Source organism: Ammospiza caudacuta, chromosome 29, assembly GCF_027887145.1.
Source record: "Ammospiza caudacuta isolate bAmmCau1 chromosome 29, bAmmCau1.pri, whole genome shotgun sequence".
In the NCBI taxonomy this organism is placed as follows: Eukaryota; Metazoa; Chordata; class Aves; order Passeriformes; family Passerellidae; genus Ammospiza; species Ammospiza caudacuta.
Window position 1 is genome coordinate 1253408 of NC_080621.1, and position 17619 is coordinate 1271026.

Consider the following 17619-nt stretch of genomic DNA (forward strand, 5'->3'; position numbering starts at 1 on the left):
GAACCTGGTGGCTACAAACCCACGTGGACATCCGACATGAGGTTTTGGTGGTTACAAAGCCACCTGGACATCTGACCTGAGGTTTTGGTGGCCACAAACCATCCTGGGCATCTGACGTGAGCTCTTGGTGGTCTTCATGGCTACAACCCACCTGGACATCTGACCTGAGATCTCGGTGGCCACAAACCGATGTGGACAACTGACATGAGATTTTGGTGGCCTTCATGGCTACAAACTCACCTGGACATCTGACCTGAGCTCTTGGTGGCCGTGGTGGCTACAAAGCCACCTGAGGTTTTGGTCACCCTGGTGGCTACAAAGCCACCTGGACACCTGACATGAGGTTTTGGTGGCCACAAACCCACCTGGACATCTCACCTGAGGTTTTGGTGGCCACAAACCATCCTGGACATCTGACATGAGCTCTTGGTGGTCTTCATGGCCACAAACCCACCTGGACACCTGACCATGAGTCTTGGTGGTCCTAGTGGTCACAAACCCACCTGGACATCTGACCTGAGATCTCGGTGGCCACAAACCGATGTGGACAACTGACATGAGATTTTGGTGGCCTTCATGGCTACAAACCCACCTGGACATCTGACGTGAGGTTTTGGTGGTCCTGATGGCCACAAACCATCCTGGACATCTGACCACAGGTCTTGGTGGTCTTCATGGCCACAAACCCACCTGGACACCTGACCATGAGTCTTGGTGGTCCTAGTGGTCACAAACCCACCTGGACATCTGACCTGAGCTCTTGGTGGCCATGGTGGCTACAAAGCCACCTGAGGTTTTGGTCACCCTGGTGGCCACAAACCCACCTGGACATCTCACCTGAGGTTTTGGTGGCTACAAACCCACCTGGACACCTGACCTGAGGTTTTGGTGGCTACAAACCCACCTGCACATCTGACCTGAGGTCTTGGTGGTCTTAGTGGCCACAAACCCACCTGGACATCTCACCAGAGGTTTTGGTGGCCACAAACCCACCTGGACACCTGACCTGAGGTGGATTTTGGGGTTTTTTTGGTGTTTCTGGGTGGGGTTTTTGTGTTCCTGGTGGTTCCTGGTGGCCCTGATCCCACCTCTCCTCCCTTGTAGTGGCCAACTTCGACCCGGGCACGTTCAGCCTGACGGGGTGAATTTTGGGGGTATTTTTGGTGGTTTTGGGTGGAGTTTTTGGGTTCCAGGTGTTTTTTATTTTGGGATTTTTGTGTGCTTGATGGGGTGAATTTTGGGGGTATTTTTGGGGTTTTTTGGAATTTTTGTGTTCCTGGTGGTCCTGATCCCACCTCTCCTCCCTTGCAGTGGCCAACTTTGACCCGGGCACGTTCAGCCTGATGGGGTGAATTTTGGGGGGGTTTTGTTTTTTTTTGGTGGTTTTGGATGGGGTTTTTTGGGTTCCAGGTGGGTTTTTTGGGGATTTTTGTGTTCCTGGTGGTTCCTGGTGGCCCTGATCCCACCTCTCCTCCCTTGCAGTGGCCAACTTCGACCCGGGCACGTTCAGCCTGATGGGGTGAAATTTGGGGGTTTTTTGTTTTTTTTTGGTGGTTTTGGGTGGGGTTTTTGGGTTCCTGGTGGGGTTTTTGGGATTTTTGTGTTCCCGATGGGTTTTTTTGGGGTTTTTTCATACCCTGGTGGATTTTTTTTTTTTAAATTTTTGGGTTCCTGATGGTTTTTGGTGGCCCTGATCCCACCCACGACCACTCTTCCTCTCTGCAGTGGCCAAGTTTGACCCGGGCACGTTCAGCCTGACGGGGTGAATTTTGGGGGAATTTTTGGGTTTTTTTTGGTGGTTTTGGGTGGGGTTTTTTGGGTTCCAGGTGGTTTTTTTGGGGGATTTTTGTGTTCCTGGTGGTTCCTGGTGGTCCTGATCCCACCTCTCCTCCCTTGCAGTGGCCAACTTTGACCCGGGCACGTTCAGCCTGATGGGGTGGATCTTGGTGGTTTTTTGGGGGTTTTTTGGTGGTTTTTGGTGGGATTTTTTGGGTTCCAGGTGTTTTTTTTTTGGGATTTTTGTGTTCCTGGTGGTCCTGATCCCACCTCTCCTCCCTTGCAGTGGCCAACTTTGACCCGGGCACGTTCAGCCTGATGGGGTGAATTTTGGGGGTTTTTTTGGTGGTTTTGGGTGGGGTTTTTGGGTTCCTGGTGGGGTTTTTGGGATTTTTGGGTTCCCGATGGTTTTTTTTGGGTTTTTTTCATACCCTGGTGGATTTTTTTTTTTTAAATTTTTGGGTTCCTGATGGTTTTTGGTGGCCCTGATCCCACCCACGACCACTCTTCCTCTCTGCAGTGGCCAAGTTTGACCTGGGCACGTTCAGCCTGATGGGATGAATTTTGGGGGAATTTTTGGGTTTTTTTTGGTGGTTTTGGGTGGGGTTTTTTGGGTTCCAGGTGTTTTTTATTTTGGGATTTTTGTGTTCCTGGTGGTCCTGATCCCACCTCTCCTCCCTTGCAGTGGCCAACTTCGACCCGGGCACGTTCAGCCTGACGGGGTGAATTTTGGGGGCATTTTTGGTGGTTTTGGTGGGGTTTTTTGGGTTCCAGGTGGTTTTTTTGGGGGATTTTTGTGTTCCTGGTGGTTCCTGGTGGTCCTGATCCCACCTCTCCTCTTTGCAGTGGCCAACTTTGACCCGGGCACGTTCAGCCTGACGGGGTGAATTTTGAGCGTATTTTTGGGGGTATTTTGGTGGTTTTGGATGGGGTTTTTTGGATTCCAGGTGGTTTTTTTTTGGGATTTTTGTGTTCCTGGTGGTCCTGATCCCACCTCTCCTCCCTTGCAGTGGCCAGCTTCGACCCGGGCACGTTCAGCCTGACGGGGTGAATTTTGGGGGCATTTTTGGTGGTTTTGGTGGGGTTTTTTGGGTTCCTGGTGGTTTTTTTGGGGGGATTTTTGTGTTCCTGGTGGTTCCTGGTGGTCCTGATCCCACCTCTCCTCCCTTGCAGTGGCCAACTTTGACCCGGGCACGTTCAGCCTGATGCGCTGCGAGTTCTGCGGCGCCGGCTTCGACACGAGGGCGGGGCTGTCGAGCCACGCCCGCGCCCACCTGCGCGACTTCGGCATCACCAACTGGGAGCTGACGGTGTCGCCCATCCACATCCTCAAGGAGCTGCTGGCCACGGCCCCCGAGCACCCGGCGCTGCTGCGCGCCATGGGGCCCTCGCCGGGACGGGACCTCCATCACCACGGCGACCTCCACCATCACGGTGACCTCCACCACGACCTCCAACGAGATCTCCACCACGGCGATCTCCGCCGTGATCTCCGCCATGATCTCCGCCACGATCTCCACCACGATCTCCACCAAGATCTTCACCATGATTTCCATCAAGATCTCCACCGGGATCTCCAGCGGGATCTGCTGGAATCGGCGCCGTTCCCGCTGCCCTGGGGGGACGAGGCCCTGCAGCCCTACAGGGACGGTGAGAGACCCCAAAAACGGCACAAAAATTTGGGAATTTGGGGTTTTTAGAATGAATTTGGAGTTTGGGTTTTGGGATGAGTTTTTAGAGTTGGATGTTGGAGATTTTTTAGGGATGAATTTGGTGGTTTTGGGTGTTTTGTGTTGGATTTTGGGTCTGGGTTGTCACTGTTGGGATGAATTTGGAGTTTGGGTTTTGATTTGGGGTTTGGGTTTTGGGATGAGTTTTTAGTGATGGATTTTAAGAATTTTTTGGATAAATTTGGGGCTTTTGGTGGCTTTGGGATCCATTTGGGGTTCGGGTTTTCAGATGAGTTTTTGGCATCACATTTTGGAGATTTTTGTTGGAAAAGGGTCGGGAATTCTGGAGAATCAACCCAAGATGGAGCCAGGGGTGGTTTTGGGGATTTTGGGGTTTTTGGGATCCATTTGGGGTTTGGATTTTTGGGATCTGCCGGAATCGGCGCCGTTCCCGCTGCCCTGGGGGGACGAGGCCCTGCAGCCCTACAGGGACGGTGAGAGACCCCAAAAACGGCACAAAAATTTGGGAATTTGGGGTTTTTAGAATGAATTTGGAGTTTGGGTTTTGGGTTTTGGGTTTTGGGATAAATTTTTGGAGATTTTTTAGGGATGAATTTGGTGGTTTTTGGTGTTTTGTGATGGGTTTTGGGTTTGGGTTGTCACTGTTGGGATGAATTTGGAGTTTGGGTTTTGATTTGGGGTTTGGGTTTTGGGATGAGGTTTTGGTGTCACATTTTGGGGATTTTGGGATAAATTTGGGGGTTTTGGGATCAATTTTGAGTTTGGGATTTGGGATGAGTTTTTGGTGTCACATTTTGGGGATTTTTGGGATAAATTTGGGGATTTTGGGATCGGTTTGGGGATTGGGTTTTGGGATGAGTTTTTGGAGTCACATTCTGGGGATTTTTGGGGATAAATTTGGTGATTTAGGGGTTTTGTGATGGGTTTTGGGTCTGGGTTGCCACTTTTAGGATGAATTCAGAATTTGGGTTTTGATTTGGGGTTTGGGTTTTGGGATGAGTTTTTGATGTCACATTTTGGGGATTTTTGGGATAAATTCGGGGGTTTTGGCATCGATTTTGAGTTTGGGATTTGGGATGAGTTTTTGGTGTCACATTTTGGGGATTTTTGGGATAAATTTGGGGATTTTGGGATCGGTTTGGGGATTGGGTTTTGGGATGAGTTTTTGGAGTCACATTCTGGGGATTTTTGGGGATAAATTTGGTGATTTAGGGGTTTTGTGATGGGTTTTGGGTCTGGGTTGCCACTTTTAGGATGAATTCAGAATTTGGGTTTTGATTTGGGGTTTGGGTTTTGGGATGAGTTTTTGATGTCACATTTTGGGGATTTTTGGGATAAATTCGGGGGTTTTGGCATCGATTTTGAGTTTGGGATTTGGGATGAGTTTTTGGTGTCACATTTTGGGGATTTTTGGGATAAATTTGGGGATTTTGGGATCGGTTTGGGGATTGGGTTTTGGGATGAGTTTTTGGAGTCACATTCTGGGGATTTTTGGGGATAAATTTGGTGATTTAGGGGTTTTGTGATGGGTTTTGGGTCTGGGTTGCCACTTTTAGGATGAATTCAGAATTTGGGTTTTGATTTGGGGTTTGGGTTTTGGGATGAGTTTTTGATGTCACATTTTGGGGATTTTTGGGATAAATTCGGGGGTTTTGGCATCGATTTTGAGTTTGGGATTTGGGATGAGTTTTTGATGTCACATTTTGGGGATTTTTGGGGCTAAATTTTGTGGTTTTGGGTGTTTTGTGATGGGTTTTGGGTTTGGGTTGTCACTGTTGGGATGAATTTGGAGTTTGGGTTTTGATTTGGGGTTTGGGATTTGGGATGAGTTTTTGGAGTTGGATTTTGGGGATTTTGGGATAAATTTGGGGGTTTGGGGATCAATTTTGAGTTTGGGATTTGGGATGAATTTTTGGTGTCACATTTTGGGGATTTTTGGGATAAATTTGGGGATTTTGGGATCGGTTTGGGGATTGGGTTTTGGGATGAGTTTTTGGTGTCACATTTTGGGGATTTTTAGGATAAATTTGGTGGTTTTTGGTGTTTTGTGCTGGATTTTGGGTTTGGGTTGCCACTGTTGGGATGAATTTGGAGTTTGGGTTTTAATTTGGGGTTTGGGTTTTGGGATGAGGTTTTGGAGTTGGATTTTGGGGATTTTGGGATAAATTTGGGGGTTTTGGGATCGATTTTGAGTTTGGGTTTTGGGATGAATTTTTGGTGTCACATTTTGGGGATTTTTGGGATAAATTTGGGGATTTTGGGATGAATTTGGGGTTGGGGGGTGAAGGAGGAGCCGTTCTGCATCCATGGTTTGGGATTTTGGGGATTTCCCGTTCCAAATCCAGCATATTTTAGTTCCAAACCCACAAAATTTTGGATATTTGAATCCCCAAATCCACAATATCCGAGATATTTCCAATTCCCAAACCCAAATTCCCCTGAAAATCCCCCAAACCCCCCTTTCCCCCCAAATTCCCCTTTTTTCCCCAAAAATTCCCTCCAAATCCCCCAAATTTCCCTAAATTCCCCCCAAAATTCCCCCTTTCCCCCACATTCTCCTATAAATCACCCAAATTCCCCTTTTTTCTTCCCAAAATCCCCCAATTTCCAAAAACAAAAATCCCAATTTCTCCCCCAAATCCCCCAGATTCCCCTCAAATCCCCCAATTCCCCCCAGAATTCCCAAAATTCCCTTATTTACCCCTAAATTCCTCCCTAAATTTCCCAATTTCCCCCAGAAATTCCCCAAATTCCCCTTTTCCCCCCAAATTTCACCAATTTCCCCCCACGAACTCCCAAAATTCCCCCCAAGAATTTCCAAAATTCCCTTTCTTTCCCTCGAATTCCTCCCACAATTCCCCTTTTTCTCCCAAGAATTTCCAAAATTCCCCTTTTTTTATCAGAATTCCCCTCAGAATTCCCAAATTTCCCCCTAAAATTCCCCAATTTCCCCCCGAGAATTCCCAAAATTGCCCTTATTTCCCCCAAATTCCTCCCAAATTTCCCCCTTCCCCCCCAATTTCCCCCCCAAATCCCCCAATTTCTCTCCCAGAATTCCCAAAATTCCAATTTTTCCCCCAAAATTCCCCCCAGAATTCCCAATTTCCCCCCAAAATCCCCAAGTTTCCCCCAAATCGCCCCATTTCCCCCCATAATTCCCAAAATTCCCCTTTTTTCCCCACAAATCCCACAATTTCCCCCAAGAATTCCCAAAATTCCCCGCAGAATTCCCAAATTTCTCCTTTTTCCCTCCAAATTTCCCCCCTAAATCCCCAAATTTCCACCCAAATCCCCCCCATTTCTCCCCAAGAATCCCCAAAATTCCCCTTTTTTCCCCCAAAATTCCCCTTTTTTCCCCAAAATTCCCCAATTTCCCCCCAAAATCCCCAAATTTCTCTCCCAGAATTCCCAAATTTCCCCTTTTCCCCCCCCAAATTTCCCCCCCAAATTCCCCCCTAAATCCCCAAATTTCCACCCAAATCCCCCCATTTCCCCCCATAATTCCCAAAATTCCCCTTTTTCCCACAAATCCCACAATTTCCCCCCAAAATCCCCAAATTTCTCTCCCAGAATTCCCAAATTTCCCCTTTTTTCCCCCAAATTTCCCCCCCAAATTCCCCAATTTTCCTCCCAATTTCCCCCCTAAATCCCCAAATTTCCACCCAAATCCCCCCATTTCTCCCAAGAATCCCACAATTTCCCCCCAGAATTCCCAAATTTCCCCGCAGAATTCCCAAATTTCCCCAATTCCCCCCCCACCAAGCTCCCCGCTCGGCGCTCGGCTGCTCTCCCCTGGCCCCCCTCTCGGGCCGCTCGCTCTCTCTCTCTCTCGGCGCTCGGCCGCGCGGCCTGGCGGGCGCCCCGCGTGCGCCGTGCCCAAGATGGCGGCCTCCACCTCGGCCTCGGCCGCCGCCTCCCCGCCGCCCAAAGTCACCAAAGCGGCGGCGGCTCCGCGGCCCCGCGACCGCGACCGCGGCGGGGACGGCGACCCCGAGCCCCCGGCCGCGCCCGAGCCGGGTGAGCGCCCCTTTCCCCGCCCCGCCGAGACCGGGCCCACCCGCGCCCCCCCCCCCCCCCCCCCCCGCCCCCACCCACCCCCGGTCCCCTCACGGCTGCCCCGGGGTCCCCTCGCGGATCCGCCCCGCGCCGAGCCCCGTTCGGCCGGGCCGGGGCTCCGCGGGAGGGCGGCGGGAGAGCCCCGCGGGGCTCCGGGAGGCCGCGGCCGAGCAGCCGCCGCCCTCCTTTGTCCCGGCCCCGGCCCCGCTTTGTCCCCGCGGGACCCCCGGGATGCGCTCACGGAACGGGCCCGGCGCCGCCGGGGGCTCCGAACGAGCCGGCCCGAACCGGGGCCGCTCGGGGCTCGTGGGGCCTCCGTGCCGGGGAGGGCCCGGTTCGGTTCGGTTCGGTTCGGGTCGGACAGCCCGGTTCGGGTCGGGTCCGTTCGGGGCTCTCGGCCTGGGGGAGGCGGGGAGGGACCCGGTGCGGCCAGGCCGAGCCCCGGGGTGTCACCGGCCCGGTAACCGGGAGCCCCGGGGTGTCCCCAAGAGCCCCGGGGTGTCCCCCCAGCCCTGTCACCAAGCACCTTCCAGGATGTTCCCAGCCCTGTCCCCGAGAGCCCCGGGGTGTCCCCAGCCCGGTAACCGGGAGCGCCGGGGTGTCCCCGAGAGCCCCGGGGTGTCCCCGAGAGCCCCGGGGTGTCCCCAGCCCTGTCCCCGAGAGCCCCGGGGTGTCCCCAGCCCCAGCCCTGTCCCCGAGAGCCCCGGGGTGTCCCCGAGAGCCCCGGGGTGTCCCCAGCCCTGTCATGAGGATGTCCCCAGCCCTGTCACCAAGCATCTTCCGGAATGTCCCCACTCTGGTCCTCAGGATGTCCCCAGCCCTGTCCCCGAGAGCCCCGGGGTGTCCCCAGGCTGGTTCCCTGGATGTCCCCAGCCGTGTCACCAAGCAGCTCCTGGGATGTCCCCAGCCCTGTCACGGAGAGCCACTGGGAGCTCCTGGATGTCACCGAGAGCCCCGGGGTGTCCCCAGCGCTGTCACCGAGAGCCCCGGGGTGTCCCCAGCGCTGTCACTGGGAGCTCCTGGATGTCCCCAAGAGCCCCGGGGTGTCCCCAGCGCTGTCACTGGGAGCAGCTCCCAGGGTGTCCCCAGGCTGGAGCTCCTGGGGTGTCCCCAGCGCTGTCACCAAGGAGCTCAGGGGTGTCCCCAGCCCTGTCACAGAGCAGCTCCCAGGGTGTCCCCAGCCCTGTCACTGGGAGCTCCTGGATGTCCCCAAGAGCCCCGGGATGTCCCCAGCCGTGTCACCAAGCAGCTCCCGGGATGTCCCCAGCCCTGTCACCGAGAGCCACTGGGAGCTCCTGGATGTCCCCAAGAGCCCCGGGGTGTCCCCAGCGCTGTCACTGGGAGCAGCTCCCAGGGTGTCCCCAGCCTGGAGCTCAGGGGTGTCCCCAGCCCTGTCACTGGGATGTCCCCAGCCTGGAGCTCAGGGGTGTCCCCAGCCCTGTCACTGGGATGTCCCCAGCCTGGAGCTCAGGGGTGTCCCCAGCCCTGTCACTGGGGTGTCCCCAGCCCTGTCACTGGGGTGTCCCCAGCCCTGTCACAGAGCAGCTCCCAGGGTGTTCCCAACCCGTAGTGCCCGGGGTGTCCCCAGCCCTGTCACTGACGGGCTCAGGGATGTCCCCAGCTCTGTCACTGACGGGCTCAGGGATGTCCCCAGCTCTGTCACTGGGATGTCCCCAGCCCTGTCACTGACGGGCTCAGGGATGTCCCCAGCTCTGTCACTGGGATGTCCCCAGCCCTGTCACTGACGGGCTCAGGGATGTCCCCAGCTCTGTCACTGGGATGTCCCCAGCTCTGTCCCTGACGGGCTCAGGGATGTCCCCAGCTCTGTCACTGAGCACTTCCTGGCATGTCCCCAGCTCTGTCACTGGGATGTCCCCAGGCTGCTCTCTGGGATGTCCCCAGCCTGGTGCTCCCCGGGTGTCCCCAGCGCTGTCCCCAAGAGCCCCAGGGTGTCCCCAGCCGTGTCACCGGGGTGTCCCCAGCCCTGTCCCCAGGAAGTCTGGGATGTCCCCAGCCCTGTCACCAAATAGCTCCCAGGATGTCCCCAGGCTGGTCCTCAGGGTGTCCCCAGCGCTGTCACCCAGAGCTCCCAGGGTGTCCCCAGCTCAGAGCTCCCCGGGTGTCCCCAGCCCTGTCACCCAGAGCTCCCGGGGTGTCCCCAGTGCTGTCACCGGGAGCAGCTCCCAGGGTCTCACCAGCCCTGTCACTGGGCTGTCCCCAGGCCGCTCTCTGGGGTGTCCCCAGCCCTGTCACCGAGAGCCCCAGGATGTCCCCAGCCCTGTCAGCGAGCAGCTCCCAGGGTGTCCCCAGGTTGGTCACTGGGGTGTCCCCAGCGCTGTCACTGAAGGGCTCTCAGGGATGTCCCCAGGAGTTCCAGGATGTCCCCAGCGCTGTCACTGAGCAGCTCCCGGGATGTCCCCAGGCTGGTGCCAGCGCTGTCACCAGGAGCTCCCCGGGGTGTCCCCAGCGCTGTCACTGGGATGTCCCCAACGCTGTCCCCTCCCTGCAGGGACCTGGCCTCCCTCACCCTGTCCTACCCTGTCCCCTGCAGGGACCTGTCACCTCCCCTGTCCCCTCCCCTTTAGGACCTGTCACTGTCCCTGTCCCCTCCCCTTTAGGACCTGTCACCTCTCAGTGTCCCCTCCCCTTTAGGACCTGTCACCTTCTGTGTCCCCTCCTCTTTAGGATCTGTCACCTCCCCTGTCCCCTCCCCTTTAGGACCTGTCACCTCTCAGTGTCCCCTCCCCTTTAGGATCTGTCACCTCCCCTGTCCTACCTGTGCAGGGACCTGTCACTGTCCCTGTCCCCTCCCCTTCAGGACCTGTCACCTTCTGTGTCCCCTTCCTGCTGGGACCTGTCACGGTCCCTGTCCTGCTCCGTGCTGGGATTTGTCACCACCCCTGTCCCCTCCCTGCTGTCACCTTCTGTGTCCCCTCCCTGCTGGGAGATGCCACCACCCCTGTCCTGTCCCCTCCCCTTGGGGACCTGTCACCTGTCAGTGTCCCCTCCCTGCAGGGACCTGTCACTGTCCCTGTCCCCTGCAGGGACCTGTCACCTCTCAGTGTCCCCTCCCTGCTGTCACCTCTCAGTGTCCCCTCCCCTTGGGGACCTGTCACCTCTCAGTGTCCCCTCCCTGCTGGGAGGTGCCACCACCCCTGTCCCCTCCCCTTTAGGATCTGTCCCCACCCCTGTCCTGTCCCCTTAGGGACCTGTCACCTCTCAGTGTCCCCTCCCTGCTGTCACCTCTGTGTCCCCTCCCCTTGGGGACCTGTCCCCTCTCAGTGTCCCCTCCCTGCTGTCACCTCCTGTGTCCCCTCCCCTCAGGGACCTGGCACCGTCCCTGTCCTCAAATCCCACCTGGGACCCCTGAAATTACCTCTGAACCCCCCAAATTCCTCCTGGAACCCCCCAAATCCCACCTGGGACCCCCCAAATTCCACCTGGGACCCCCCAAATTCCGCCTGGAACCCCCCAAATCCCACCTGGGACCCCCCAAATTCCACCTGGGACCCCCCAAATTCCGCCTGGAACCCCCCAAATTCCACCTTTAGCTCCCCAAATTCCGCCTGGAATCCCCCAAATTCCGCCTGGAACCCCCCAAATTCCGCCTGGAACCACCCAAATTCCACCTTTAGCTCCCCAAATTCCGCCTGGGACCCCCCAAATCCCGCCTGGAACCCCCCAAATTCCGCCTGGAACCACCCAAATTCCACCTTTAGCTCCCCAAATTCCGCCTGGAATCCCCCAAATCCCACCTGGGACCCCCCAAATTCCGCCTGGAACCACCCAAATTCCACCTGGAACCCCCCAAATTCTGCCTGGAATCCCCCAAATCCCACCTGGGACCCCCCAAGTTCCGCCTGGAACCCCCCAAATTCCGCCTTTAGCTCCCCAAATCACCTCTGGAACCCCCAAATCCCACTTGGACACCCCAAAACCCCTCTGGAGCCTCCAAACCCCCTCAGGACCCCCCCAAACCCCCTCAGGATCCCCCCAGATCCCCTCAGGACCCCCTCAAATTCCCTCTAGACCACCCCCAAACCCCCTCAGGACCCCCCCAAACCCCTTCTGAACCCCCCAAATCCCCTCAGGACACCCCCAAATCCCCCCTTTAACTCCCCAAATCCCACCTGGACCCCCCCAAATCCCACCTGGATCCCCCAAACCCCCCTCTGGAGCCCCCCAAATCCCCTCAGGACTCCCCCAGATCCCCTCAGGACCCCCACAAATCCCCCCTTTAACTCCCCAAATCCCACCTGGACCCCCCCAAACCCCCTCAAGACCCCCCCAAATCCTCTCAGGAACCCCCCAAACCCCCTCAGGACACCCCCAAAATTCTCTTTGGAGCCCCCCAAACCCCCTTAGGACCCCCCCAAACCTTCTCTGAACTCCCCAAACCCCCTCAGGACCCCCCCAAAATTCCCTTTAGACCCCTCCAAACCCTCTCAGGACCCCCACAAACCCCCTGTGGACCCCCCCGAACCCCTCAGGACCCCCACAAACCCTCTCAGGACCCCCCCAAACCCCCTCTGAACCCCCCAAACCCCCTCAGGACACCCCAAACCCCCTCTGAACCCCCCAAACCCCCTCAGGACACCCCAAACCCCCTCTGAACCCCCCAAATCCCCTCAGGACACCCCCAAACCCCCTCAGGACTCCCCTGAACCCCCTCAGGACCCCTCCAAACCCCCTCAGGACACCCCAAACCCCTTGTGCACCCCCCCAAACCCCTCAGGACCCCCCCGAACCCCTCAGGACCCCCCCAAACCCCCTCTTAACCCCCCAAACCCCCTCAGGACACCCCTGAACCCCCTCAGGACCCCCCCAAACCCCCTCTGAACCCCCCAAATCCCCTCAGGACCCCCCCAAACCCCCTCAGGACTCCCCTGAACCCCCTCAGGACCCCCCCAAACCCCCTCAGGACCCCCCCGAACCCCTCAGGACCCCCACAAACCCTCTCAGGACCCCCCCAAACCCCCTCTTAACCCCCCAAACCCCCTCAGGACACCCCAAACCCCCTCTGAACCCCCCAAACCCCCTCAGGACTCCCCTGAACCCCCTCAGGACCCCTCCAAACCCCCTCAGGACCCCTCCAAACCCCCTCAGGACACCCCAAACCCCTTGTGCACCCCCCCAAACCCCCTCTTAACCCCCCAAACCCCCTCAGGACACCCCAAACCCCCTCTGAACCCCCCAAACCCCCTCAGGACTCCCCTGAACCCCCTCAGGACCCCCACAAACCCCCTCAGGACCCCCCCGAACCCCCTCAGGACTCCCCTGAACCCCCTCAGGACCCCCCCAAACCCCCTCAGGACCCCCCCAAACCCCCTCAGGACCCCCCCGAACCCCTCAGGACCCCCACAAACCCTCTCAGGACCCCCCCAAACCCCCTCTTAACCCCCCAAACCCCCTCAGGACACCCCAAACCCCCTCTGAACCCCCCAAACCCCCTCAGGACTCCCCTGAACCCCCTCAGGACCCCTCCAAACCCCCTCAGGACCCCCCCAAACCCCTTGTGCACCCCCCCAAACCCCCTCTTAACCCCCCAAACCCCCTCAGGACACCCCAAACCCCCTCTGAACCCCCCAAACCCCCTCAGGACTCCCCTGAACCCCCTCAGGACCCCCACAAACCCCCTCAGGACCCCCCCGAACCCCCTCAGGACTCCCCTGAACCCCCTCAGGACCCCCCCAAACCCCCTCAGGACCCCCCCGAACCCCTCAGGACCCCCACAAACCCTCTCAGGACCCCCCCAAACCCCCTCTTAACCCCCCAAACCCCCTCAGGACACCCCAAACCCCCTCTGAACCCCCCAAACCCCCTCAGGACACCCCCAAACCCCCTCAGGACTCCCCTGAACCCCCTCAGGACTCCCCTGAACCCCCTCAGGACCCCCCCAAACCCCCTCAGGACCCCCCCAAACCCCCTCAGGACCCCCCCAAACCCCTTGTGCACCCCCCCAAACCCCTCAGGACCCCCCCGAACCCCTCAGGACCCCCCCAAACCCCCTCTTAACCCCCCAAACCCCCTCAGGACTCCCCTGAACCCCCTCAGGACTCCCCTGAACCCCCTCAGGACCCCTCCAAACCCCCTCAGGACCCCTACAAACCCCCTCAGGACCCCCCCAAACCCCTCAGGACCCCCCCAAACCCCCTGTGCCCCCCCCAGCCGTGCCCCCGCTGACGCGCCGCCGCTCCCCGCAGTTCTGGCTCCCGCCGAGGACGAGCTGGTGGCCGTGGAGGTGACGTCCCCTCCGGCCACGGCCAAGAAATGCTCGGGGCCGGCGCTGGAGCCGCCCCCGCCCCGCCTGGGGCCCAAGCTGAGCCCGGAGCCCCCCGGCAGCAAGGCCGAGGCCCAGGACGCCAAAGGTCAGCGTCGCACCGCGCTCTGCCCCGCTTGCCCCGGGTTTTCCCCGCTTTTCCTTGAATTTCCCCCGTTTTTCCCTGAATTTTCCCTGATTTTTCCCGAATTTTCCCTGATTTTCCCCATTTTTCCCTGATTTTTCCCTGATTTTCCCCGGTTTTCCCGGATTTTCCCCGAGTTTTCCCGAATTTCCCATGTTTTTCCTGGGTTTTCCCCGTTTTTTCCTGAGTTTCCCCCAAGTTTTCCCCCGATTTTCCCGAATGTTCCCTGAATTTTCCTGGATTTCCCCCGAATTTTCCCGAGTTTTCCTCAAATTTTCCGTGTTTTTCCTGGGTTTTCCCCGAGTTTTTCATGGATTTTCCAGGTTTTTCCTGGATTTCCCCCAAGTTTTCCCCAGGTTTTCCCTGGTTTTTCCCAAATTTTCCTGGATTTCCCCCAAGTTTTCCTCAAATTTTCCAGGTTTTTCTCAGATTTTCCCCGGATTTTCCCGGGTTTTCCCTGGATTTCCCCCGGGTTTTCCCCACATTTTCCTCGGATTTTCCCGTTTTTCCCCGGATTTTCCCGGTGTTTTTCCCGCATTTTCCTCGGATTTTCCAGGATTTTCCCAGATTTTCCCGGCGTTTTTCCTGCATTTTCCTCGGATTTTCCTGGTTTTTCCCATTTTTCCCCGGATTTTCCCCGCGTTTTACCCTAATTTCCCGTGTTTTTCCTGGATTTTCTGAATGAACCGATCCCAAGAGATTTTTAACCCCGAATTTCCCGTTTTTCCCCCATTTTTTCCAGCCTCCAGCCCGACGACGCGCGAGGCGTGCGGCGCCTGCTCCTATCCCGTAACTTCGTCTGTGTGGGACTCGACCATAAATGATTTTTAATTTCTGATTTTCTCATTTTCCCCATTTTTCCAAATGATTTTTTAACCCCTAATTTCCCATTTTCCCCCATGTTTTGCAGCCTCCAGCCTGACCACGTGCGAGGTGTGTGGCACCTGATCCCAAATGATTTTTAACCCCGAATTTCCCGTTTTTCCCCCCGTATTTTCCAGCCTCCAGCCTGACGACGTGCGAGGTGTGCGGCGCCTTCTTCCGGTCCCAAATCCCCTTCCATGGCTGTGTTCCCACACTGAATTTATCTCAAATTTTCCCATTTTTCACCTTTTTCCCCCCATTTTTTCCAGCCTCCAGCCTGACGACGTGCGAGGTGTGCGGCGCCTTCTTCCGGTCCCAAATCCCCTTCCGTGGCTGTGTTCCCACACTGAATTTATCTCAAATTTTCCTATTTTTCACCTTTTTCCCCCCATTTTTTCCAGCCTCCAGCCTGACGACGTGCGAGGTGTGCGGCGCCTGCTTCCAATCCCAAATCCCCTTCCGTGGCTGTGTTCCCACACTGAATTTATCTCAAATTTTCCCATTTTTCACCTTTTTTTCCTCCGTTTTGCAGCCTCCAGCCTGACCACGTGCGAGGTGTGCAGTGCCTGCTTCCAATCCCAAATCCCCTTCCGTGGCTGTGTTCTGACTCTGAATTTATCTCAAATTTTCCCACGTTTTCACCTTTTTTTCCCCCATTTTGCAGCCTCCAGCCTGACCACGTGCGAGGTGTGCGGGACCTGATCCCAAATGATTTTTAACCCCTAATTTCCCGTTTTTCCCCCCATATTTTCCAGCCTCCAGCCCGACGACGCGCGAGGTGTGCGGCGCCTGCTTCCAATCCCAAATCCCCTTCCGTGCCTGTGTTCCGACACTGAATTTATCTCAAATTTTCCCATGTTTTCACCTTTTTTCCTCCGTTTTGCAGCCTCCAGCCTGACCACGTGCGAGGTGTGCGGCGCCTGCTTCCAATCCCAAATCCCCTTCTGTGGCTGTGTTCCCACACTGAATTTATCTCAAATTTTCCCACGTTTTCACCTTTTTTTCCTCCGTTTTGCAGCCTCCAGCCTGACCACGTGCGAGGTGTGCGGGACCTGATCCCAAATGATTTTTAACCCCTAATTTCCCGTTTTTCCCCCCGTATTTTCCAGCCTCCAGCCTGACGACGCGCGAGGTGTGCGGCGCCTGCTTCCAGTCCCAAATCCCCTTCCGTGGCTGTGTTCCCACACTGAATTTATCTCAAATTTTCCCATTTTTCACCTTTTTTTCCTCCGTTTTGCAGCCTCCAGCCTGACCACGTGCGAGGTGTGCGGGACCTGATCCCAAATGATTTTTTAACCCCTAATTTCCCGTTTTTCCCCCCGTATTTTGCAGCCTCCAGCCTGACGACGTGCGAGGTGTGCGGCGCCTGCTTCCAATCCCAAATCCCCTTCCGTGGCTGTGTTCCCACACTGAATTTATCTAAAATTTTCCCATTTTTCACCTTTTTTCCCTCCGTTTTCCAGCCTCCAGCCTGACCACGTGCGGCGCCTGCTTCCAATCCCAAATCCCCTTCCGTGCCTGTGTTCCGACACTGAATTTATCTCAAATTTTCCCATTTTTCACCTTTTTTTCCTCCGTTTTGCAGCCTCCAGCCTGACCACGTGCGAGGTGTGCGGCGCCTGCTTCCAATCCCAAATCCCCTTCCGTGGCTGTGTTCCCACACTGAATTTATCTCAAATTTTCCCATTTTTCACCTTTTTTTCCCCCGTTTTGCAGCCTCCAGCCTGACGACGTGCGAGGTGTGCGGCGCCTGCTTCGAGACGCGCAAGGGCCTCTCGAGCCACGCCCGCTCGCACCTGCGCCAGCTGGGCGTGGCCGAGTCCGAGAGCTCGGGCGCGCCCATCGATCTCCTCTACGAGCTCGTGCGCCACAAGCCCAAGGCCGAGGGCCCCGCGCTGGCCAAGAAATCGGCGGCGGGCGGCTCCCCCAAGGAGCCGGGGGCGCCGCGGCCGCCGCCGCTGCTGCTGCCCAAGCCCGAGGGCTCCCTCAACAAGGCCATCAAATCCCCGCCGGGCTTCGCCAAGGCCCTGGGCCGGCCGGGCTCGCCCGCGCTCCGGAAAGTTCCGGCGCCGCTGCCGGGCTCGCCCAAGGGGAGCGAGGAGAAGGGGGCGAAGCTGGCGCTGAGCCCGCTGCCCGCCGAGGCCAAGTGGGCGCCCGACGACGACGGGCCCCTCAACCTCAGTGAGTGATCAGAGCTTTAGTGGGGTTTAATTGAGTTTTATTGGGTTTTATTGGGGTTTAATGGGGTTTTATTGGGGTTTAATGGGGTTTTATTGGCTTTTATTGGGGTTTAATGGGGTTTTATTGGGGTTTAATTGAGTTTTATTGGGGTTTATTGGGGTTTAATTGAGTTTTATTGGAGTTTAATGGGGTTTTATTGGGGTTTAATGAGGTTTTATTGGGGTTTAATGGGGTTTTATTGGGGTGTAATGGGCACTGAGGAGGAGAAGGGGGCGAAGCTGGCGCTGAGCCCGCTGCCCGCCGAGGCCAAGTGGGCGCCCGACGACGACGGGCCCCTCAACCTCAGTGAGTGATCAGAGCTTTAGTGGGGATTTATTGGGGTTTAATTGAGTTTTATTGGAGTTTATTGGGGTTTAATGGGGTTTTATTGGGGTTTAATGGGGTTTTATTGGGGTTTAATGGGGATTTATTGGGGTTGAATTGAGTTTTATTGGGTTTTATTGTGGTTTAATGGGGATTTATTGGTGTTTAATTGAGCTTTATTGGGTTTTATTGGGGTTTAATGGGGTTTTATTGGGGTTTAATTGAGTTTTATTGGGTTTTATTGGGGTTTAATGGGGATTTATTGGTGTTTAATTGAGCTTTAT

General features: G+C 56.4%; 1 protein-coding gene across 1 annotated transcript in view; it reads left to right on the top strand.

Annotated features, from left to right (window-relative positions):
* Positions 1-17619, top strand: part of WIZ (WIZ zinc finger) — a 58062-nt gene that overhangs the window by 24031 nt on the left and 16412 nt on the right. Inside the window, exons 5-8 of the mRNA XM_058821371.1 lie at positions 2950-3185; positions 3838-3940; positions 13727-13891; positions 16508-16972. Coding sequence (XP_058677354.1) covers positions 2950-3185; positions 3838-3940; positions 13727-13891; positions 16508-16972 — 969 coding nt within the window. The remainder of the gene's footprint in view (positions 1-2949; positions 3186-3837; positions 3941-13726; positions 13892-16507; positions 16973-17619) is intronic.